The sequence below is a fragment of the Zingiber officinale genome, chromosome 9B, assembly GCF_018446385.1.
Source record: "Zingiber officinale cultivar Zhangliang chromosome 9B, Zo_v1.1, whole genome shotgun sequence".
Taxonomy (NCBI): domain Eukaryota; kingdom Viridiplantae; phylum Streptophyta; class Magnoliopsida; order Zingiberales; family Zingiberaceae; genus Zingiber; species Zingiber officinale.
In genome coordinates, this window is record NC_056003.1 from 95,743,175 (window position 1) to 95,769,624 (window position 26,450).

The 26,450-nt window shown below is 40.7% G+C and overlaps 1 protein-coding gene across 1 annotated transcript; it reads left to right on the plus strand.

Annotated features, from left to right (window-relative positions):
- The first annotated feature begins 732 nt into the window (after positions 1-732).
- On the plus strand, positions 733-1,560 carry LOC122023184 (curculin-1-like). Its single transcript, XM_042581266.1, has one exon. It carries the CDS (start codon positions 733-735, stop codon positions 1,558-1,560), a length of 828 nt encoding a protein of 275 aa, XP_042437200.1.
- The last annotated feature ends 24,890 nt before the right edge of the window (positions 1,561-26,450 follow it).

The window sequence follows — 26,450 nt, forward strand, 5'->3', positions numbered from 1 at the left end:
CGAATGGTATAAGCTTCCAATCAATTTGTCAAGTGGAATAAGAGTCGTGCTTAATTTTATACAAAATATATTAGATTCTAGTTTGAATGTGTTGAATTTAGGATGAATTATGCTTTATTTTTAATTTTTTTTTACCTAAAAAATGAGAGCAATTAAGTAAATCGGTGTGTATTAACAGGTTGAAGCAAAGAAAAGTGGGTATGTAGTGAGTGAGAATAATTTTTTTTTACCCATGAACTAAAGAGGAAGTTGAGTTGGCATGTAGGGAGTTTAGGACAATTTGCCAATCAATTTTTTTCGTCCCCAGAGCTATGGTGTCATAGTACGTAGGACATCCAGGTTATTACCCAGGTATTCACGGTTCGATCCCAGCTATAATATATTTGTAGAAATTTTTTCTCTGCGCGCTACCAAAGGATTCTGGGCTTCTAGGTTATCCGTCATATGTGTTTCTCGATTTATCTAGTGATCGATAAAAAAATTTTATGGAATAAAATCAGTTATCATAGAATTAATTAATGAGCCTAACTGAATTTATCAATTTTTTTTCATTTTTGATACGGTGTATTTTCCCATTAATTAACAGTACTGTTTTTGAGTTTTAAGTATCGTAAATTTAATTACCTCCGATCCTCATCTATAAATAGATGGGGGGAGTTGCATGATACTCTAAACCAGCAATATTCACTTGAGTGAAGTGAAGTGAAGTGAAGTGAAGTGAGTGATATAACCATGGCTACTCTTGTCCTGCTCTCTGCTACTCTCCTCCTCGGCCTTCTCCTGCCTTCCTCCATGGCCAACAACATTCTCTATGCTGGAGACACGCTGTACAGTGACTATTCCCTCACGGAAGGGAGCTATACCTTCACCATGCAGGACGACTGCAACCTGGTGCTGGACGAGAGCCGCCTGGAGGTGTGGTCCTCCAACACCACGGGCCAAGGTACCGCCTGCCACGTCAAATTGTACACCGACGGCAACCTCGTCATCTACAACAGCAACGACAAGCCTATTAATTGGTCGAGCGACACCGCCGGCAAGGAGGACAAGTACATCCTCGTCGTGCATCGCGACGGCTACGTCGTCATCTACGAACCTATATGGACCCGCCCCAACAAAAACACCGCCAATTCCAAAGGCTTCGTGCTCGTCAAAAGGGGCCACAGCGATACTAGCATCACGGCGGCGGATAACAATATTCTCTATGCCGGCGACAGGCTGAACACCGGCCAATCCCTCACCCAAGGGAGCCATACCTTCATCATGCAGTCCGACTGCAACCTGGTGCTGGACGACGGCCAGAACCAGGCACTGTGGACCTCTGCCACCAACGGCCTAGGCGACAACTGCTTCGCAAACCTGCAGACCGACGGCAACCTCGTCATCCACAACGACAAAAACGAGGCTGTCTGGTCGACCAACACCGCCGGCGAGGAGGACAAGTACATCCTCTTCCTGCATCGCGACGGCCACATCATCATCTACAAACCTATATGGACCCGCCCCAACAACGATGACAATTCCACGAACAGGAAGATCGCCATGGTGACTAATAATTAGTAATGGGCTTCACCACGAACCATGCATGGATCGCTATTAAATAATTAGCTAAATGCATAAATAATTAGCTACATGCATGGTAAGTAACGTACTGTTAAGTTGGTGTGACCCTGTGAGTCGAGTGTAAAACTTATTTTAAGAACTAGCTATGCATGTGTCACTACTTGCTCTGTTTTTTTTTTCGTTTGTTAAAGTTGAATTGCGTTGAAAAAAAGAAAACAATTAATTAAAGGAATCTAGCTAATGGCACATATATATAAATTGAAAAAAATAAAATTAATACAAGGTGGAATGATCTAATATAATTAACCTTCCAGCGTTGATAATACGAAATTACAATATTATTGGCCAATTAATGCTTGAATAGAATCATCGATCACAATAAATGTCACATTTTTCAAATTTTGATCAACGGAGAAATCCTTCGCAACGTTACAATCTGCCTAACTAACAACTCAGGTGTAATGTGAATTAACCTGTTGCCAGCCTTTTAGGTACATACGTATATCACTTCTCATATCAGAGACTATCGTACGTTGTTGGGCTAATTAAGTTGATTATGTACATAATATTAATAATATGCAATAGCTAGCGCCTAGATGGAGTTATTCACCATATGGAATTAAGTGAGCTGAGTTTTTGCCTCCTAGCTCGTAATATTTCTAGCTAAATTATGCCTAGATATATATTTTTTTCACCTTTTAAAGATATTTTTGTGCTATTTTTTTTATCTTTTTACAAATGAATAATTCTTGTTTAATTACAAATAATTATATGTATTTATTTTTTATAAAATATTTAATATATGTGTACATAAATTGCTGATACAGTGAATAGGGAGAGGGTTGTTCCGAGGGACCAAAACGTCAATAAGCTTGCATAGGTGATAATTAAAATCCACGATGGGTTAGAAAACCAAATATCTAGCCTAGTAGGGCCCCACTCTCCCGATCGGATAAGGTCGATCAGACGGGTTCTCAAGTTTCCATTGACGATGTCAAATATGATTTTGTCTAGAAGCTGGAGATGACGTGTTGGGTAGGTGGCTGCGATGTTGATGGAGTGAAGACTTTTAGATCAAATTTAAGGCTATGGGTTGGTGCGTGAATCCTCCCTACACACACTCAGACGAGTAAATAAAAATTCAGTGCCAAAAACTAGGGAAGGGGTCCCTAGCGAAAGTCCTCTGACTCTCAAGTCAGTAGCTGGTCCTCCGACTCTCGATCGAGCGAAAAAATGAAGAGATCAATAATGAGAGCTTGCACGTAGATGAGACTGCTCTAAAAGTGTACCTTGCCATCCGAGAGAACCCCCTTTATGTATCACCTTTATAACCTCCGGAGTCATAAGGTGGTAGAGAATGTTGAGTGTCAGAAGTTGTCAAGTAAGGGAATACGTCAACCTAGGAAGCATATAATCACCGCTCAAGGAATCTTCCATTACTCGTGTGTACCCTTTTTTGTAACTGACACTATTAATGAGGCAGTTGAACGAATATGCTATCATAATGTGTCGGTTGAGAAAGAGTGTAGAGTCATCTTTAAGGAAAGTTACATTGAATGCCCATGTAATAACAAAAGAATATTATCTAATAAATAGTTACTATTCTCTGATAGGTTGTTGTGATTCTCTGACAATGTTGTCTCCTGAGTGTATCATGGTTGGACATTTAGTCGGTCGGTTGCATATTTCATAAGAAGAGCACTGAGTATGGTTGGACATTCGACCCTTAAGGCAACTCAGATATATGTATAGTGATGTAGATCTAATTATGAAGTGGTAGAGAACCGAGCCCCTTAGGTTCGGGCAGTTCTATGACCGACCACCCTCACATAGGGATGCTTGCTTTTGGAGATGGGGAACCGAGTCTTGAAAGGCTCGACTCGTGCCTTCAGCTGGTCGTCCTAATTATATTTGAAGGCTTGCCCTTGAAGTGGTGCCCTAAGCTCTATAAATTCAGTCGGGTTTCTTCTGAGAGTTGCCTTGTAAGTTTACCTTGCGGAGATAATGATGCTGAACCCTGTAACCCCGGTCAACTTTATACTCGGGCACCCATATGTAATGTTAGACTGACTGTATACAGAGTCATACTCTGAGAGTGGAAAATCGAGTCCTTAGGGCCTGACCGAATATATTCTTGACTGGTCTTATGGCAAGCTGACCCTTTCTTAAACCCGAGTGTCTATGGAACGATCAGGCTCAAAGATGATCAACTAAAGTATGGCGGTCAGTCTTAACCAAGGCTTTTCTTCGAGCAGAAGAAGTAGGAGGCACGGTTGTCTGTTCGATCCTCGCTTGTTGGACTAGAGTTAGAGTGGTGAGTTGGCTGTTAGAAACCAAACAATCTGTTACCGGAGATTTTAGGGAACTTAGTTGAATTTAAAACTTACACGGAATTTAAATTCAACTTACAGTCGAAATGACCTGAGCAAATAATCTCAGGCTGCCAGCAGAGGCTGGTTTCTGTAATGCAATAGAGCTGAGCGACAGGGCAGGTCTGCAGAGCGGCAGACCAGAGCGGAAGACTAAGTCTGTAGAGCGGAAGAGCAGGTCTGCAGATTGGCAAACCAGAGTGGAAGACAAAGTCTGCAGAGCAGAAGACCAGATCAGTCGATCAGGTCTGCAAAGCGGCAGACCAGAGCAGTCGGGCAGGTCTGTAAAGCGGCAGACCAGAGCAGTCGAGCAGGTTAGCAGAGCGGTAGACCAGAGTGGCAGAGCAGGTCTGCAGAACAACAGACCGGATCGGTTAGAGCAAAATTGACAGACCAGAAGACCAGATCTGCAGAGCAGAAAGGCCGATTGGGCAATAAGGTCGTAGGTCGGACAAAGAGACTGACCGGGCGAGCTGACCGAGGCCTGCAAATGGTAGTTTCCTTGAAACAGATTCACCCACCTCCGGCTGTGCTTCGAGGTTTACTCGGGTTGTCTGTTTCCCAGGATACAATGGTCGCGACCATGAACTCTATCAAGTACTGGTGGTCACGACGAACTGAGTCGTACCCGAACGCTATCACGGGCGCTCTGTCGAGCAGGAATTGCGCGACATAGGAGGGGAATAAGGTGGAGAGCTTCTGCTTGCTTTACTGTGTTAGCCTCCTTATATGATCAATTAATGATCATTACTATCACTTGGCCATTTTGATTCTGCATTAATCTTTTTTTAATGCATCCATTACACAAGCAGCAAAAAGATTTATGTGGCAAAATGTTGGTTGTTCCGCTTGGAAAAATTTTTACCTCGACCGGTCCGGCATTCGTGTGCATAGGTCGCGCTCACACCCGAGTCAATTTGGTTCAGTGCAATCCGGGCCTTGGATTTGCACCCCCCTGCGCACCCACACATGAGAGATAGCCTCTCCCCATGCATTTGTTCACATCCTCAATGTATGTGAATCAATATAAACCAACAAAAGTACCTTGAAACTCCCAATGTGGGACTAAAGTCCCATTCACAATGGAACTTCTTCTCTTCCACCTCTTCTCCATTCACACGTAATCAACAATCCCCCACATGAATGGAGATAGGGAATGTGATAGCATTCAGCAGTTGAGTCAAGTATAGGATAGGTAGGTTTTACACTTTGAACCTTCCCTTGTGAAGATATGGTTGCTTACTGGCTGATAGTAGACATGATGTCCTTGAACTATACTGCTGTCTGTGTAAGCAGTGACAAATCTCACCCAAGACTCTCCCTGATACAATTAAATTCTCATGAGTGTGTTCGTTCTTGGCCTTGAACACACTTGGTTCTGTGAGAAGCTCTAAGAATTGTGCCTCCAATTCTCTTCGAAGCGACCCCACTTCTTTCTTACATAGGTGATCCCTCAAGAGTTACCATCTACTCTTTTTGATCATTAAAAGCCCATCGGCTTACCCTGGTCTAGTCACTGTTTCATTAGGCTACCCCCACACAATATGTCTAGTCAGTGCAGATTAGTTGGCCCTTTGAACCTAGTTCTTGGGATCTCCAGTCAGCATAAGTTGGGTGTCCTCTGCACTAATCGCTGACAACGGCATCAAGCTCATTCCTCTTGATGAACTTGCAACTAACTCTCGATTTAACCCCTTGGTTAGCGGATTCGCTAGGTTATCTTTTGACTTCACATAGTCAAAAGTGATAACTCCAGTTGAGAGTAGTTGTCTAATGGTATTATGTCTACGACGTATATGTCTAGACTTACCATTATACAGATGGCTCTGTGCCCGATCAATTGCTGATTGACTATCGCAATGTATACAAATCGCCGACACCGATTTCAATCATAGTGGAATATCTTCTAAGAATTGTCGTAGTCATTCAGCCTCTTCACCACATTTGTCAAGAGCTACAAACTCAGATTCCATCATGGATCTGGTTATTACGGTTTGCTTAGAAGATTTCTAGGAAATGGCAACACCAACTAGAGTGAAGACATATCCACTCGTAGACTTGGAGTCCTTTATATCAGATATCCAACTTGCATCGTTGTATCCTTCGATTACAACAAGATATCTTGTATAGTGCAGTCCATATTCATGAGTATACCTTAAGTACCTCAGTACTCTTGTTATCCCTTTCCAGTGCTCAACACCTGGATTACTTATGTATCTACTCAGTTTGCTTACTGCATAGGCCAAGTCTGGTTGTGTACAACTCATCAAGTACATCAGACTTCCAATCACTCGAGAGTACTCTATCTGAGAGATACTTTCACCTCGATTTTTCAATAGATGTTGACTTGTATCTATCGGCGTTCGTGCCAACGCAGTATCACCCTTGGTAAATTTCTCAAGAATCTTGTCCACGTAATGAGACTGACTAAGAACAAGTCCTTCTGCCGTTCTAAGAATTTTGATTCCTAGAATCACATCAGCTAGTCCCATGTCTTTTATGTCAAAGCTTGAGTTTACCATATCTTTAGTGGATTTGATTATCTTATCATTACTCCCAATGATAAGTATGTCATCTACATATAGGCACAAGATGACGTATTCATTCTCTGTAACTTTCATGTAGACACATTTATTGATCTTGAATCCATATTTCTTCATGGCATTATCAAATTTCTTATGACACTGCTTTGGTGCTTGTTTCAAGCCATATAATGACTTCACCAGTCTACAGACCTTGTTTTCCTGTCCTGGCACAGAAAACCCCTCAGGTTGGTCCATGTAGATTTTCTCTTCTAAATCACCGTTTAAAAAGGCTGTCTTTACATCCATTTGATGTATTTCGAGATTCCATAGAGCGGCAATAGCCAACAATACTCTAATGGAAGTTATTCTCGACACCAGAGAGTATATATCGAAGTAATCAAGGCATTCTCATTGTCGATATCATTTGATTACCAATCTGGCCTTGTATTTATCGATTGTACCATCTGATTTCATTTTCTTCTTGAAAATCCACTTGCAACCTAGTAAGGTTACTTCCCGGAGGAAGATCCACGAGTTCCTAAGTGTGATTTTGCAAAATTGATTCTATCTTAGATGCAATTACCTCTCTCTAGTGAAATCTATCAAACAAGCTTACTGCTTCTAAGTAACTCCGGGGCTCACTTTCCACCCGAGATCTTTTACTCCGTCTAAGCTCAACCTCAACTGGTTCATCATCTTCTTTTTCTCCTTGTGTTTCATATGCCCGTTTTGAAGAGTTAGCATCCTCTCGGGTCTTATACAAAAACATATGCTCAAAGAACGAGGCATTTCTCGATTCAATTATCGAGTTCTTGTGTATCTCTGGTATGTGTGACTCATACACACAAAATCTATACGCAGTGCTGTTTTGTGCATATCCAATAAATATACAATTGACAATCTTTGGTCATATCTTAATCCTTTTCAGATCAGGTACCAACACTTTGGCAAGACACCCCCACATTCATAAATATTTGTAGGACGGTTGTCTTCCATTCCATAACTTATAAGGGCTCTTATCTATTTTTTTTTTGGGCACCTTATTTAAAAGGTAATTAGTTGTTAACATAGCTTCCCCCCCACATGGACTCTGGCAATCCAGAGCTCAATAGAAAAGTATTCATCATCTCCTTAAGAGTTTGATTCTTTCGCTCAGCAACTCTATTTTGCTGAGGAGTATAAGGAGTTGTTGTTTCATATCTGATCCCATGTTCAGCACACAACTCAGCGAACGGTGACACATATTCACCACCTCGGTCACTTCGAACCACCTTAATCTTTCTATTAAGCTGGTTTTCAACCTCATTCTTATAGAGAGCGAATTTCTCTATAGCTTCATCCTTACTTTTGAGAAGATACACATAACAACATCTTGTGTTATCATCTACAAAAGTGATGAAGTATTTATCCCACCACGTGTTGGTGTACCTTTAAAGTCGCACACGTCGGTGTGGATTAGGTCAAGTGATTCGTATCTTCTTTCAATATGTTGAAAGGATGACCTTGTCATTTTCGCTTCAACACAAATCTCACACTTGTGTTTTGGGTCAAGGTGGAATGTAGATATGCTTTGCATGTTTATTAATCTGCGCAATACATCGTAGTTAACATGCCCTAGTCTACTATGCATAAATATGAAGACTCAAGCATATAAGTGGAAGAACTTTCAGTTTTATTTATCTTAGGCCTAATTTCCATTACATTGAGCTTAAGCAACTGATCAGATACATAGCTCCTTCCTACAAACACTCCATTCTTGGACAGTACAACTCTGTCCGACTCAAAGACAATGCGAAAGCTATGCTTGCTTAACAGTGATCCAGATACTAGATTATTTCGAATTTTCAGAACATACAGTACATTGTTCAAAGTGAGATCCTAGTCTGAGGTCATCTTCAGCACCACCTTTCCTTGGCCTATGATGTTCGAGGTTGCTGAGTTCCCCATGAACAGCTTGTCTCTAGTGACTTCTTCAAAGTTGTGGAGCAGCTCCTTATTGCAGCAGACATGTCTGGTGGCTCCAGTATCGATCCACCATTACCACGGGTTTGAACCGACCAGATTCAGTTCTGAGACCACAGCGCAGATGTCATCCATTTCTGGTCCCTCGTTCAGATTGGCCTCTTGCTTCTTCTCCGGTTTTCTGCACTCCGAAGATTTGTGACCCACTTTGTCACAGTTAAATCACTTCCCAGAGAACTTCTTCTTGCCGATGCCTCCTCTGGGTCCCATCTTGGAAGATTTGGGTTCTTCCGTTTCGAGCTTTGACCGTGCTTGACCACATTGGCTTTCACAGTAGCCGGAGAGAACAACTTTCTCTCTGAACTCTTGTTGTCTTCTTCGATGCGAAGTCGAACAATGAGTTCTTCCACATTCATCTCCTCCCGCTTGTGCTTCAGGTAGTTCTTGAAGTCCTTCCAGCCGGGAAGCTTCTCAATGATAGCAACCACCTGAAAGGTTTCACTCAGAACCATCCCTTCTGAGTGGATCTCATGCAAGATCACCTGAAGCTCCTGGACTTGGTTGATCACCGTCTTAGAGTCAACCATCTTGTAGTCCAGGAATCGACACACAATGAACTTCTTTGCCCCTGCATCCTCCGTCTTGTATTTCTTGTCCAGGGACTCCCACAGCTCCTTAGCCTTTCTCTTCATGCTATACACAACGTACAGCGAGTCGGCAAGGCAGTTGAGAATATAGATTCAGCAAAGGAACTCAGAATGAGTCCATGCCTCCACTGTACTGATGGTTTGCACATCAACATCCTCAGCTCGTTTGGGAGGGTTCTCGGTCAAGAACCGAGCCAGATTGAGTGTGGTCAGGTAGAAGAGTATCTTCTGCTGCCACCTCTTGAAGTTCAGTCCACTGAACTTCTCTTCCAGTCAACTAAGTTCACAATCAATGTATCCAAGTGGATCTCAATAAGGCACAACTCCTCATTATTTGGAAAAGGCTGCCACATGTAATTTTAGGCAGACCCGATGTAGAACAATCAGGTTTCTAATGGAGCACAACCATCTATTTCGGTGACAACTTCACTACTTAATTAGCTATCCATTCGACAATTAGATCCTTTGTTTGGACAAAAATTTATTCGTCATTCGTTCGACACCCTGCTCGTCATTTTGAATAGAACTTCTCATCAGTTTACGTGATATTGTGCTTGCCACCTGATGGGAAGTAGTGACTCATTGCTTGATGCCTACGAATTGCTACTCACTGAGAACTAATGAAAATTACTACCCAATCAGGGCACGACCTCACTCACGTAGACAAGCTTGATTTTATTATCTGAACGACATGTAAAATGGAGCAGTAAAGGGATAGACTAAGTCATCCCACACAGACATATAAATGCTTGGATAAGTAATAGTATGAAGCAGGAGTAAATAAAATTTAAGGGACTAGGTTACATAAGAAAGCCTTTGATTTACATCAGGTTCAAAATACGAGGGGGGAGGGGGGGGGGAGCAAATCGGGATACACTATTTGAAATCAGGAAAGACGTTATCAAGGAGCTTATCCAACAACTTCTATTGGTTCAGGAACCGGGGCAGGAGGCTTAGTTGCTAAGTAACTAGCCTCCCTAAATTGCCTGACAGCGCTCTCGACTCCATAAAGGAACATCCTATTGACACAAGCACCGATTGTAGGCCGAAATCGCAGGACTGGAGGTATGCCACCTTTTTAGCTTCAAACGATCATCCTCCCCTGCATTGAAATTCACTAACTCAGTTTGAGATACCACTAGTTCAGATGATGCCCCGCCAACTTAGACTTCGAGGCCATCAGCTTGGACCTTATAGCCTTTAACTCACCGTGTAGGGACTTCAATTTTGTTCTATGGGCATCCATGTCCTTTTGCTGGTGAGACACTAGCGACACCTTATTAGCCAACTTGGCATCCTTCATAGACTGGTTTGAGGCGTGAATGCCCTCTAGCTCTTCCAATTTAGCAGATAAACCTTGAGCTTCAGCAGTTTTTACATCTGATTCCTTCAGCGTTTAGCTTTTCATCGCTTGTTCATACCTAAGCTTGGCTTCTGCAGGGCGGCTTCCAGTTCCTGTACTTTAAACATCTCAGTTTGGGTCAACTGTATGACCTCCTGCATGCTTTTTTCTAGTTTGCCCAGTATATCAGCTTGTGTTTGGGCCCCCGGGTGGATAGAATCATCAGGAATCCAGGCGGGAGCCTAAGACGATTCAAGTTCTAATAGTCGCTTCCTTAGTGCCTCGCTCTCCCAGTTCTAATTCACTAAAGCCCGAGCGATATTCATCTCGATCGCCCAAAAATAAGAATTAATGAGGGCACGATTAGCATTAGTCCAATTAAAGGGGTAAGTCAGCAGCAGTTTACCAAGGTTATGTTTTGGACAAGTATCTGTCAGTCATTCCCAGGGTCGTGCGTTTGTTCGACCGTGTCATCCTATCTTTCCAAATATCCACCAACAAACCCTTTAACAACACTTGCACGCAAGAGGAAGAAGGATTTAAAGGCGAAGCTACCTCCTAAGCAAATGGCACATCGTAGGTAGCCGAGGAATGGAAGTAGTTCTCCTGTTGGTGGGATGTACTCAGCTAGGAGGAAGCCCCCATTGGGGGGGCGGGGGGATGAATGAGGAGTCTAAGTGGTAGGGGAGCCGCTAGGCTGGGAAACTATCTCCCCTAGGACTGGGTAGAGGGGAGGCAAAGCTGAAGTTGCCCATTAGAAGGAAGGTGCCAGGGTGTTCTCCTTGGCCGATGTGGTTCAAGGAGAAGGCGTGGCCGCTGTAGACACCTACCTGGAAGACGTTTGTTTTTAAGGGCTATGACAGTGATGCTTGCGCTTAACTTTCAATTTTGTTTCAGAGGCTACTTTTCTTCTGTGCTCTCTGCCTCGCCAGTGTCACCCGCCTGGCTGCTGGAAGTTGCCACATAGAGGCCGATTAGCTAATTTTCTCGCTCGGCCAAGAGCTCCTCTCCTCTCTAGTTCAACTTCCTCCAATTGCAGAAACTTGGAAGCATAGGCCTTGTACATGATCTCGCTAAACAAAACAGAAGGGATCTCAGTTAATGATAACATTAAGATTAAATTACCAATTCTTACCAAAATAGAAAGGAAGCGTCGTTCAGATGAGACTTAGTCCAAATATGTAGAGAAGACTCACCTGAAGTAGCTGAGAGATGTAAAATTATAGGCCAAGTAATTTACTCGAGATAGAAATGAAGGCGGGATCAAAGCGGAGAAATTGAAAAGGTAAAATTATTATACATCTAAAGAAAATATGATGGTAAAAGATAAATACGCTTGCCTACATCTAAAGAAAATACGCTTCTATATCTAATCCATCATTTGACGTACGTAACAATCACGTCTTATGTGGGATAATCGATCTTTGATTTATAAGTGTCCCTGAACTAATTATATCTAGAAAACAAATTAAAGTGATGGGAGATTATATTGTAGGGGCCCAAATTTAGTATACAATTATATGTCTACGAAATGTCATGCTCATCATCCGCATACCATGAGTTAATTATTTAAATATTAATACCAAATACTCTATCACTATCACTGACCGATATAAACGTGTAGAAAATTATAGGTCCCGTTTGTTTATTTATTTATTTTTCTACTCCGTGAATCTGATATGGTCCCAATATTTTCATACTTGGACCAATTAGAATTACATGACTTTCGCTACTAAATTGAGTAAATTGATTGCAAGTTCAAGCATGATTATATTGTGATTTATTGTCCACCAAACAGAGTCGATGTCGATAGTTGGCAGGATGATGTTTTTTGTACAAATCAGGGACCGTAGGGAGGGAGTGAGGGAGCTAGTAGTTCATATTTTTTTAATTATAATTAAAATACAATTTTTAATTTAAATTTGACAGTGGAGAGGTTTTTTGATTAGGAGGGAGATGTAGAGCAGTAAATAAGCTGAACTCATGAGTTCGAGCTAGGCATGAGCTCGGCTCGATTTAATGTATACTTGCTCGAGCTTGAGTCGGTAGAGCTGAGAGTTCAAGTTCGATTTTTTTTAAATTTTTTTAATAAATAAATTAATATAATATATATTATATATTATATATTATAGAAATATATATTTATTACTAATTTATACTCAATAAATCATTGAATTAGTAATAACTATGTTCGAGCTCAGCACGATTTTTAATCAAACTGGCTCGAGCTCGGTAAACTTTGAGCTTAAGTCGAGTTTTGACAAAGCTACTCGTGAGGAGAGAGGATCCTCTGGTCCACTTTCCGTGGACCAGGGGATGGTCCATAATGCAGTTACGATCAGATTGCGACCGCGATTCAACCGTAATTAGTTACTATTCCTTATTGGATTTACCTTCTTGGGTTGTATTTTGGGTCGAGGTAGGTTGCCGGAGGCTGCTTGGAGGCCACCGACGGAGGGTGAGTGGCTGGCTATCTGGCGCCGATCGGGGGACGACCTCCAGCCGTCCACCCCAACTCAAACTATAACCTGGATGAGAAGGTGAACTCAGAAAGGGATCACAACCAATTATGGTCGAATCGCGACCACGCTTCTGTTGCAATTGTATCATGGATCATCCCTTGATCCACAAAAAATGAATCAGAGGATCCTGTCTACTCATGAGTAGCTTGTGATCTGCTTAGCTTATTTGTACCCCTATAGATATGTACATTTGTACCCTTATAGAGATGTACATGGTGTGTGTATGCGGAGGGAAGAAATATATAAGAATTTTTACTTTTGGTATTATGTTGGTGCAGGTCCTTAGAACATCTTAATTCATCATCAAAATATCAAATTTTATGTAAAATTAGCATAAAAAATACTCTAATTCATACACTAAATTCTACATTAAATATGATACGGTAAATAGTATAACACTATCTGTTGTATTATTCACATTATCATATTTAATGTGGGAGAGGTTTTTTATTTTTTAATTTTATTATATAATTAATAAAATCAAATGTAATTAATTTGTAATTATTATTTTTCTGGTCTTTTAAATGTAATTATTATTTATTATAAATTAAAATTAAATGTATTTTGTAACATATTTATATTTTTAATATATTTGTAAAAATTTAATTTATTAAAAATATTATTTTTAATTTATTTAATATATTTTAATTATAATTATATTTATAAATTATATCACTAATTTCGTAAAAAAAAATCCTCGCGATCGTGAATGCTCTTATGATTTATTTTATGATTTATTGTTCACCGAAGAAGGCCGATGAGTTGGGAGGATGATGTTTCTATACAAATTAGGGACCGTCCTTATCTATAATTATATTATAATTTATTATCCACTAAACAACGTCGATGATTTGGCAGAATGTTGCTGTACAAATCAGGGACCGTCCGTATCTATGATTATATTATGATTTATTGTCCACCAAACAACGATCTGTACAAATCAGGCACCGTTCTCGAAAACATAAAGGAACGGTCCCTCCCTTATTACACACCCATTTGAAGAATATTTAGATAAACAAAAAAAACAAGGATATATACTCGATGCAAATTAATACAGGTGAGAATTTTACAAATTAAGTTAGATCAGATGATTGAATCAAGACCATATACAGTGAGTTTGCATTCATGATGTTGTTTTTTAATTCATTAATTGACACAGTTAGTACAGAGAGTATTAATCAAACGTAGATTTTTTGATATTATTAAAAATTCAAATTAAGTTTTTTGTTATTTAACAAATTAATAAGTATGGAGGATGCTCAATTTAGAAAGTTATAGTATACCAGGAAGAATTGATATTAAGTAAAGAAAGTCTTATAGATCATGAAAACTAGACAGAAAGTCTAGATGGATCAAGTGGACCTGAAATCTAACAAGTCGATTCGATAGGTCTGGATGACCTGATATCGAACCAAGTGGAAATCCTGATACTAGGCAAAGAAAGTCTCAGCAGATTATGGAAACTAGACAGTTAAAGTCCAAATATGTCTCGATGATTCGATATTTGATAGATAAGCTGAGGTAACTCCTAGAGGGAGTGCAGAGAGGTCGTGTCCCGATCGGGACAAACCTAGGCGATGATCCAGCTGAAGAAACCAACTGAGATTTTTAATTTGAGATCAAGACAGTCATTACTGTCTTTATCACGCATACTATCTATTTGTACTAATCTTGTTTTGCAGGTTTTATTACTATTACACGTGCTAACTTTGTGTTGCAAATTAATGAAAACTAGGTTGACTGTGGGTTCGGTTGACTGATAAGTGGGATAAGTTGACCAATCTGGCTAGCGTGACATAGTACCAATCAAAGCTCTACAAAAATTGAAAATACAAAGTTATCCGTCAACTGATACATTCGATCAATTGACTCGCAGAAGGCAAGAAAGAAAATAGAGTCCCGTCGACTGATTAGTAGGATCAGTCAATCGATAAAAATAAGGAAAAATAGATAGGTCAATTCAAATCACAGTAAATAAGGAAAGACGAGGGATTTAGTCGACGAATAGAGAGATTGGTCGACTGAATTGATCAACCAACTAAATGGTTTTTCAGTCGATCGAATGGTGTTTATAAAAGAAGGTCTTGAGGTCCGAGCTCAATACACTTCTCTGTATGAAAGAATTCACTTTATGCTCGTCTTTGCTGCTATTGAGTCTTGTGCAAGCTTTAACTCCTTCGACAACTAATGCTTCATCGCATTCATTTGTTATTGGTATATTGTACTTACATTTCATTATATTGTTAATTGTACAATTCAAATCATTTAGTAGATTGCTCAACGAAAGCGATCAAGGATTGAGGGCCTTGAAGTAGTAGTCGGCTAGGCTACAAACCAAGTAAAATTGATCGTGTCATTGTCTTCACTTTTTTATGCTACTACTATACTTTAATTTGATTTTACAAAGATGAAAAGAAAATATTTTAATTGAACGAGATTCACCCCCTCCCTGGTCCGCCTATTACGATCCAATAATGCCTATGTTAAATTTTATGGGGTTTTAAAATATTATAGAAATATTTATGTATTTTTAAATTTTGGTTTAAAATTGAATTTGGAAAATTAGATACGCCAATTGATTAGGATTGTTACCATTCGATTGACTTATGTGATAATTGATTGAGAGCTAAAACCAATCAATTAACACAAGCCGTAATCGATTGGCAGCTGAAACCAATTAATCGAAATAACTATGTATGACCGAAATAGTTTGATTTAGTCAGTTAAGCCGCACTTAGTTAATTTAACTTTTCTTAACCCTTAAAATGTTTAGATAAGAATTTAAGGGTAATTTTCTTGATGACAATGAGAAAGAAATAGTTAAAGGGGACTAATTTAAAGTTAAGGAGCAGGTTTAGATTCAAGGTTGATTTTTTTTTAACCTCATAACTTCAATTTTGAAATCTCCTAAAGGTTTAGGAATTTTAAATTATTGTTAGTGCAATGATAGACGTTAGAGCATGCTTTGAGAGGAAGATACACCTTAAAAGCATGATTTGAGTAAGAAAGAACATTTATAGAAGGATGATGGATGTATGCTCAAGGTTAAGCATTGGTTAAATGAATATTGGGAGAAGAATTTTGATGTGTGTCAAAGGGGGAGAATATAAGATTCAAGTTAGGAAACCTCATTTATGTAACACTCATAGGATCCCTAGTCATTTTATGTGAATTGTTGCATGATTAGAATAAGCCTTATATGAATATTTCCAAAAATAAAAGAAAAATAGAACCAAAAAGAGGCATGACCAAGGTTTAAACCTGGACCTCTTGTTAGATGCATGAATGTCATAACCAGTAGTCCCAGCAAGGGTGTGCTATTAGAAAGGAAAGGGACAATATAGTTAAAGGTAAGGAAAGTGAAGACTCTCTTCACTAAGAAGGAAAAGTTTAAGTTTCCTTCTTCTTCTTTCAATGAGAAGTTGGTTTTTGCCTTCTTCCTCCATGGAGAATAAATAGGAAAAAGGGAAAGAGAACTTCATTTTTTCTTCCCTCTTCCTCCTCCTCCTCCTCTCCACCGAAATCAGGTCCTTCTCCTCACCATTGCCGAAACCAACCAAAGGGATTTTCTCTCTAGGAAAACTTCACAAGCAAGGTTACTTCTCCTAGTAAATCAAGCGAGAGGAAGTAAGTATCCCCCTCACCTGTAAAACAAGTAGCTCCCATGTTTTCTATGCTTAAAAATGATTTGAAAAACCTAGGAAGTTACCTTGTAGGGTTCGGCCATGATAAGTAAATTTAGAAACATGCCATCTATTAGTTTTTGGTTATCTATGGTTGTTAAAGTTTTATTGTTACATGTGTTTAAAAAAAAAAAAGGAAAAAAACTTAGAAGCACACTCTTTTAAGCTTCGTCCATGAAAAGATAAAGAGGTTTAGAGAAGGTTAAGATGTAAACTATGCTTGTACATGATTTCTTATGGTTTGTAACTCACTACATGATGTTAGGTTAAGGTTCTTCATGTTTGATGTTGCTTAGATCTTGGAACTTTGCTCTTTAGGGTTCGGCCATTAAAAGATAAAGAGGTTTAGAGAAAGTTAAGATGTAAACTATGCTTGTACATGATTTCTTATGGTTTGTAATGTTGGTGCAACCTTAGGTCAAGGTTGACCTGGTTGACCCGACTCGAGTTGACCTGACTCGAGTTGTATTTTGATGTTTGACGAAAACAGAAGAGTTGTATGTTGATGGAAGATTGTTAGTGCAACCTTGGTCAAGGTTGACCTGGTTGACCCGAGGTGAGTTGACCTGACTCGGAAAAGTCCAAGCAGGGAGCTTGGCACGGGAAAAGTCCAAGTATGGAGACTTGGCACGGAGAAGTCCAAGTATGGAAACTTGGCATGGGAAGTCGGAGAGGGCTCGGTAGCTCGTTCTCCGGACTGAGGTCAGAGAGGGCTCGGGAGCTCGTTCTCTGGACCGGATGGAAGTCGGAGAGGGCTCGGTAGCTCGTTCTCCGGACTGAGGTCAGAGAGGGCTCGGGAGCTTGTTCTCTGGACCGGATGGAAGTCGGAGAGGGCTCGGTAGCTCGTTCTCCGAACTGTGGTCAGAGAGGGCTCGGTAGCTCGTTCTCTGGACCGGATGTGAAAGTGAAAGTCCTGGTGAGTGAAGCCAGGCAGTGAGAAAAGTCCCAGTGAGTGAAGCCAGGCAATGGGAAAGTCCTGGTGAGTGAAGCCAGGCAGTTAGAAAGTCCTGGTGAGTGAAGCCAGGTGAAAATCCTAGTAAGTGAAGCTAGGTGAAAGTCCTGGTGAGTGAAGCCGGGCAAGGGAAAATCCAGATGGATCAAGGGTGATCGGACATCGGGTGTTGAGAGGGTCAAGTAGGTCAAGGGAGTGACCGGATACTTGACACAAAGAGAAAAGTCCAAGTGGGTCAAAGGGATTGACCGGACACTTGGTGGTGAGTCTTAGCAGGTCAAGGGAGTGACCAGATGCTAAGCATGAGATACCGATAGGTCAAGGTTGACTGGATATTGGTTTGGAAGGCGTGGAGCCTGATCGGTCCCCGGGACCGATCAGGGACGCTACCACCTGAGGTGGGATCGGTCCAGGGACCGATCAGATTCCACACAGAGAGTTGGGCAACTCTCTGTGAAGCCTTCTGATCGGTCTGGGGACCGATCAGCACAGGGCCTGATCGGTCCCCACGACCGATCAGGCCTGATCGGTCTGGATCTAGCCGTTGTGAGTAACAACGGCTAGGTTCTGCGTCTTCTGTCTTCGTTGCAGGTTCTTCGCAGGCACAGGGAATATAAAGAGGTCGAGGGCTACAGGGTTGAGTGCCTCTCTTCTTCCTCTCCTTCTTCTAGCTTGCTGCTGCTTGCGATCTGAGCTTTGTTTGAGCTCTCCCCAGTAAGCTTCGTGTGAGCTTTCAGTCGACGGTCAGCTGCTGCTGTTGTCCGAGAAGTTGTTGCTTCACAGGCAGTCGACGAGAAGGCGAGTTAGTGTTTGTACATTGTTCTTGTCTTTCTACTTGTATTTCTTGTACTCCTTCTTGTTGTTGCAAGTTATTGTGGCGAGGTTTCTCCACCCACAAGGAGTATATATTAGCCGGTTCTCCTGGGACTCATCCACCGACGGATTGATAGGCTTCGTCCACCTTACGGACACGCCGAGGAGTAGGAGTATCATCTCTGAACCTCGTTACATCGCTGCGTCTAAGGTTTGATCATCTTCGTTTCGTTTCTATTTAGTTATTTCCGCTGCGCTAACCCTAATCGTAGGAAGAAACGCGAAGATTTGGGGTCGGCTATTCACACCCCCCTCTCTAGCCGTGATCATCGGTCCTAACAAGTGGTATCAGAGCGAGGTTGCTCTTCATCGGATTAACACCCGGGGGAGCACAAGCTAGAGAATGGATCGACTCGGAGAAGACATCACGTTTCCACCATTCTACGAGTGCTGCGACTTCGCGTATTGGAAGGTAAGAATGAGGTATTTTCTTATGACTAACCTTGAAAATTGGAGTTGTGTTCAATTAGGTTTCAAGTCTCCGATGGACAAGAAAGGAGAAACCCTAGAGAAGAAGGAGTGGACCAAGGAGCAAATCCACCAATCAACCATCAATGATGAGGTAACGAAAATTATTGAATTTTCTTTACCTAATGACATTTTGTGTAGAATAGGTGGTTACAACAACGCCAAGGAGTTGTGGAATAACTTGGCCAAGTTTCATGAGGAGAGCTCCACTTCAAGCCATGAAGAGGAGTCAAGTGAGCCAAGGAGCTCATTTCATGGAGGAATGGATTTAGAAGTTGAGGGCCACTCAACATCTAAAGAAGAAGAGGAGAAGAGTTCTTCTTCAAGTTCGGAGCAAGAAGAAGAAGCGTCTACCTCCGGAAGGGATGAAGAAGAGAGCTCTCATCCACCCTCAAACCTAGGTAACTCAAGCATTTCAATTTCAAATAAATTGCATATATTATGCTTTGAGTGTAGGGAATTTGGACATTACAAGAGTAAGTGTCCAAAGAGGGTTAGGAAGACTCCACCGGCGCCAAAGATCAAGGAAGCCGGAGTCCCGATACGCAAGGGCAAGGAGCACGTGGTGTGCTTCCAATGCAAGCGAAGGGGACACTATAGGAGTCAATGTCCGAGGGGGAGGCAATCTCACAAGGACAAGAGATCGAGCACATATATAGGGGGAGCTAGGGCAAACCCTAAGTAATCTCTAAGGCACATTCTTGCAATTCTAGTAGGATGCATGCTAGTAGCCTTATTGCTATTGTCAAGAATGATAAGCATGATAACCTTAGGAACCAATACATGAGCTTAGGAGCCAAACATGTTAACCCAGATAAGGATAATACTAGAAATGTCAACCCTAGAATTAACCCATCTAAGGCTACGGAAAATCTAGGTAGAAATCCCAAATCATCTAGACATATGCCTAGGAATACCTCAAAGAAGAATGATAAATTAAAGTTTGAGGTATTAGAGAAAGAAAATCAAGTCTTGAGGTCAAGACTTGACTCTCTAGAAAAGACTCTTAAGGATTTGACTCTAGGGTTTAAGGGTCAAAAAACAATGTCCAAGGACAAGAAAGGTTTGGGTCACAAACTTAAGTCCCAAGTGGTCAAGCCCACTTATCATAATGTTCCATTCGATTATGGAACAAAATCTAGGGCTAGGAAGACCATCACCAAGGTCACAAGGGGAGTCACCCCTAGAGTTGATCTTGATGAGTCCCAAATGACCAAGGCTTCAAAGCCTAGGAGGGTCATTAGGAGGGTTGCTAGGGAAGTCATCCCTAGTGAATACTTAGTGAACCCAATGAGCTCCAATAGGTATTGGGTTCCTAGGAGCGTGATTTCATCACGCTAGATGAGTTAGGGTGTGCCAACCTTACTTGAATAGGTAGTTAACCTAATCATGGCAAAAGGTGGCACTTTAGGAATTTTCAAGGTGCAATCAAGCCTTGAAAATGAAAGTGAATATTATTCCTAAGGTGATTAGAATGTGCCAACCATATTTAAGGAATTTTCTAGAATCAATCTAGTTGACACATAGTGATCTAAAAGTATTGAGGATATGATTTTAGGTCTATTACACTTAGGAATATAGAAATTATGGCAAAGTGGTCAAAATTATCAAAAATGGCAACTAAGGCTAGAATTAGGTATTTTCTATACCTTTATGTGCTATTTGCCATATATTGTTTTGCCATATGCCATGTCATGACATCATATTTATTTTATGATCATTTAAAATGTCATGATAATGCTTAAGTTATTTATATGTCATGTTTTATTTAAGTCTCATACTTTATGCCATGACATCATGACATTGGCACATGTTATTATGTATGATATCATTTTATGCCATGTCATCATTTCTTGCATTTTTTTTATCAATGAAATTGATTTAAGGTTAAAAACACCATTTGATATGGAGATCAAATTGATGTTTAGAAAATGCATGAGACCTTAGCCTAAGATAACCTAAACCCATATCTCACATCAAAATTGACTTGGATGTGTTTGATACACCTTAGATGTGTGTGAGATATTAGGATGATGAGTTAGGAACAAGGTGCATAGTTCTTGTACCTAGATGAGCCTAATTCTAATTGGGGATCATAGGGAAAGCTTATGTACAAGTCATGTACATTTAGCCCTAAGATTGTGGTCCTAAATTAAAGGGTTTAAAATCATTTCAAAATTGATTTGAAAAAAAAACCTTGATGAAGCTTTTCTAGTGATAGCATTCATCATTAATCAAATTGATACAAAGTTTTTGAAACTTTGAGCTATTTCAAAACTTTTCGAACTTTGTATCAAGATTTGAAAATGGAACTTATTTTCATAGAAAACTATTTTTCCATGATAGTATATGTTATGAGGAATGTATCCTCAAAATTTTATAATTTTTAGAATTTTCTGTAATTTTCTAGAGGTTTCTGAATTTCGGGAGAAGAAAAATTCAGAAATCAGAAATCAGAGTTGTGGACTGATCAGGAGGATCCCTGATCGGTCCAGGTCTGTGTGGATCGGTCACTGGACCGATCCAGAGGAATCCTGATCGGTCCGGTGACCGATCAGGGCGTGCCAACTTGCTGAATTTCGACTGTTTGTCTGAAATTGCAGCTGTGGAAGTGGTGTTTTGGTTTTCTAAAGGGTTGAAACTCTCCAAGACATTGTTGGTGCAATGGTCAAGGGGGAGTTGACCTTTAGGGGGGAGTTTTTACCTATTAGTCAGGGGAGTTGACTTTTAGGGGGAGTCTTTACTCCTAAAGACTTGAGTGATATGGGATTATCACTAAGTTAATTGTTGACCTTAGTATCAAGGGAATTAAGAGTTTCAATGAAAGGTATGAGACTTTTCATTAGGAAGAAACTCTTGACCTTGATTCACTCTTTTTGATGTGTGTCAAAAAGGGGGAGAGTGTAGGTTTGGGGAGAATGTTCAAGGAAGAACATTAGAAAACCTAAGTTATGTTATGGTTTTGTCAAACATCAAAAAGGGGGAGATTGTTGGTGCAACCTTAGGTCAAGGTTGACCTGGTTGACCCGATTCGAGTTGACCTGACTCGAGTTGTATTTTGATGTTTGACGAAAACAGAAGAGTTGTATGTTGATGGAAGATTGTTAGTGCAACCTTGGTCAAGGTTGACCTGGTTGACCCGAGGTGAGTTGACCTGACTCGGAAAAGTCCAAGCAGGGAGCTTGGCACGGGAAAAGTCCAAGTATGGAGACTTGGCACGGAGAAGTCCAAGTATGGAAACTTGGCATGGGAAGTCGGAGAGGGCTCGGTAGCTCGTTCTCCGGACTGAGGTCAGAGAGGGCTCGGGAGCTCGTTCTCTGGACCGGATGGAAGTCGGAGAGGGCTCGGTAGCTCGTTCTCCGAGGTCAGAGAGGGCTCGGGAGCTCGTTCTCTGGACCGGATGGAAGTCGGAGAGGGATCGGTAGCTCGTTCTCTGAACTGTGGTCAGAGAGGGCTCGGTAGCTCGTTCTCTGGACCGGATGTGAAAGTGAAAGTCCTGGTGAGTGAAGCCAGGCAGTGGGAAAAGTCCCGGTGAGTGAAGCCAGGCAATGGGAAAGTCCTGGTGAGTGAAGCCAGGCAGTTGGAAAGTCCTGGTGAGTGAAGCCAGGTGAAAATCCTAGTAAGTGAAGCTAGGTGAAAGTCCTGGTGAGTGAAGCCGGGCAAGGGAAAATCCAGATGGATCAAGGGTGATCGGACATCGGGTGTTGAGAGGGTCAAGTAGGTCAAGGGAGTGACCGGATACTTGACACGAAGAGAAAAGTCCAAGTGGGTCAAAGGGATTGACCGGACACTTGGTGGTGAGTCTTAGCAGGTCAAGGGAGTGACCAGATGCTAAGCATGAGATACCAATATGTCAAGGTTGACCGGATATTGGTTTGGAAGGCGTGGAGCCTGATCGGTCCCCGGGACCGATCAGGGACGCTACCACCTGAGGTGGGATCGGTCCAGGGACCGATCAGATTCCACACAGAGAGTTGGGCAACTCTCTGTGAAGCCTTCTGATCGGTCTGGGGACCGATCAGCACAGGGCCTGATCGGTCCCCACGACTGATCAGGCAAGGCCCAGACCGATCAGGGTGAAGCCTGATCGGTCTGGATCTAGCCGTTGTGAGTAACAACGGCTAGGTTCTGCGTCTTCTGTCTTCGTTGCAGGTTCTTCGCAGGCACAGGGAATATAAAGAGGTCGAGGGCTATAGGGCTGAGTGCCTCTCTTCTTCCTCTCCTTCTTCTAGCTTGCTGCTGCTTGCGATCTGAGCTTTGTTTGAGCTCTCCCCAATAAGCTTCGTGTGAGCTTCCAGTCGACGGTCAGCTGCTGCTGTTGTCCGAGAAGTTGTTGCTTCACAGGCAGTCGACGAGAAGGCGAGTTAGTGTTTGTACATTGTTCTTGTCTTTCTACTTGTATTTCTTGTACTCCTTCTTGTTGATGCAAGTTATTGTGGCGAGGTTTCTCCATCCACAAGGAGTATATATTAGCCGGTTCTCCGGGGACTCATCCACCGACGGATTGATAGGCTTCGTCCACCTTACGGACACGCCGAGGAGTAGGAGTATCATCTCCGAACCTCGTTGCATCGCTGCGTCTAAGGTTTGATCATCTTCGTTTCGTTTCTATTTAGTTATTTCTGCTGCGCTAACCCTAATCGTAGGAAGAAACGCGAAGATTTGGGGTCGGTATTCACACCCCTCTCTCTAGCCGTAATCATCGGTCCTAACATGTAACTCACTACATGATGTTAGGTTAAGGTTTTTCATGTTTGATGTTGCTTAGATCTTGGAACTTTGCTCTTTAGGGTTCGGCCATGAAAAGATAAAGAGGTTTAGAGAACGTTTAAAATGTAAACTATGCTTGCTTATGATCCCTTATGGTTTGTAACTCACTACATGACGTTAGATTAAAATTTTCATGCTTCATGTTGCTTAAAGATCTAGAACCAAGCTCTTAAGGTTTCGGCCAAGAGGGAATAAAGGAATTAGAGGAAGTTTAAGAACCTAATTATGCTTGTTTATGGATCCTCATTATATGTCACCCACTATATGATGTTAGTTTAAGATTTTTTATGCTTCATGTTAAAGAAAAGATTGAGAACCATGCTACTAGGGTTCGGCCAAGAAGAAGAAAAAAAAAAGGGAGATTAGGTTAAAATATACCTAGGGTTTCTAAAGGTCTTACATGCTATGTTAAGTATTATGAAAACTTAGGTATTTGATTTCCATGTTTTATGTTGCTTGAAAACCTAGGATTCATGATTTTGATGGTTCGACCAAGTTAGGTTTTAGGGTTTGTAGGAAGTTCAAATCCCTAACCATGCATGATAATGATTCTATATGATATGGTATGAACTTTTATGTTATGATATGCTTTATGTTATGCACACACATGCCATCATGTTATGATTCCTTATGAAATTCTTTATGTTATGTTCACTTATGATTCCTTATGATATGTTTAGGTTATGTGCACTTTATGCTATCATGATATGCTAAAAAAAAACATGCTATGTTTCATTATATGATAAGAATATGCTATGTTACATGATATGACAAGAACATGATATGTTTATGAAAGGCTTATGTAAGATGAAAAGCCTAAGAGATGCTTCCCTTAAGTTGGGATCAAGAGCACTCTTCATGATATGACAAGAACATGATATGCCATGATATGACAAGAACATGATATGTATGATATGATAAGAAACATGATATGCTATTTTACTTTTGTATAGCTTGTACCAAGGGTGGGCTCCATAAGCGCCCCTAGGTTGATGGTCTATGAAACAGGCCTAGTAAAAGGGATGGGCTCCTAAGTTGCCCCTAGGTTGATGGTCTATGAAACGGGCCTAGTTCCTAGTAGGTTCAAGATTAGCTACCTTGGATCTACTTAGGATGCGCGCATTCATGTAAATATGTGGTACAAGCCAGACCCTCATGTTGAGATTATGTTTAAGTATGTATAAGATATATGTTTTTAAAAGGACATCTTGCATATGTTCATTTCATGATACATGTTTTCAAAAGTACATCTTGCATCTACATGTTCATGTTATATGGTTCTCCTTTATGCTTATGTAAGATGCTCTTGAAAATATGTCTATGATGCTTATATGATCATGTTACTATTTTATGTTATGCTCTCACATGATATGATATGATTTTATGATTATGCTTTCACATGATATGATATGATTTTATGATTATGCTCTCACACGATATGATATGATTTTATGTTATGCTCTCATATGATATGATATAATTTTATGTTTATGCTCTCACATGCTATGATATGATTTTATGTCTATGATCTCATATGATATGATATGACTTTATGCTTATGTTTTCACATGTTATGTTATGATTTGCCAAATGAACATGTTACTACTTTATGGTTATGCATGATTCGTGGTTTTGTGAGTAGGAAAGAGACTTACTAAGCCTATGTGCTTATAGTTTTATGTTTCCTTGTACTGCAGAAAAAGGAAAGGAATGACTAAATTAAGAGGAGCAGCAGGAAGGGCAAGAATGTGTGTGGAAGTGGCATGGTGGAATAGATCCATTTATATTTCAAAACTTATATATACCTAAGTTGTGCATGAGAACCATGTTTTGACTTTATGCTTTTGAAAATAACTTGAACTAGTATGGATAGTTATGCACTTATGTCCTCCTTGTTGCATGTTGGGATGCTTATGATATCATGAATCATGTTTTAAGTAGTTGCTGATAAATCAAGTTATATGCATGAATACTAGTGCATTCACATGTTATGATTGAAAGATTAGCATGTTAAGCATGGTTCTATGTTATATGACTATATGGTTCACATGTCATGTTTAGTCCATATGCATATTATTAGATTAAATTTTAACCCCCACTTCCGCTGCCATGATTTCATATGCATATGTATACATGTATGTATGTTTTAAGTAAGTAACCCCGTCCCTTTTTTAGAGTAGTAGTAGAGGGGCGGGCGTTACAATTTATACTTTAGCATGGAATGAAGAAGAAAGTTGGGCTAATATGGGTTAGCCTAACTTAAATATATTGTCAAACATAAAAAAGGGGCAGATTGTTGGTGTAATCATCCTTAGGTCAAGGTTGAGCAGTTTGACTAAGCTTGGATTGGTTCAATCTTGAGTTTTGATGTTTGACAATGTGTGAGAGAGAAGTTAAGTAAATCAAGGGAGGATCAAATACTTGACAGGGAAAGTTCTAACTAGATGTTAGGAAAGGTAACAAAAAGTCTTAGTGGGGGCTAGACGATGGAAGACCTAGTTGGGAACTAGGTAATGAGAGTCCTAGTTTGGCTAGACAATGTAAGTCCGAGCGAGGCTAGACAATGGAAGCCTTAACTGCGCTAGATTGGGGAAGACCTAGTTGGAAACTATATAATGGAAGTCCTAACGAGGCTAGACAAGGGAAAAGTCCAAGTGGCCAATTGGATGTATCCCTTAGAATTTTTTCCAAATTCATTTTTAATGTTTACCCCTATTTTTAATATGATCAAAGGGGAGAAGTTGGAGGGATAAAGTTAGGACTTATTTATAAAA

Excerpts from the sequence above, each read along its gene's own strand:
- LOC122023184 (XM_042581266.1), top strand. The coding sequence starts at position 733 with ATGGCTACTCTTGTCCTGCTCTCTGCTACTCTCCTCCTCGGCCTTCTC.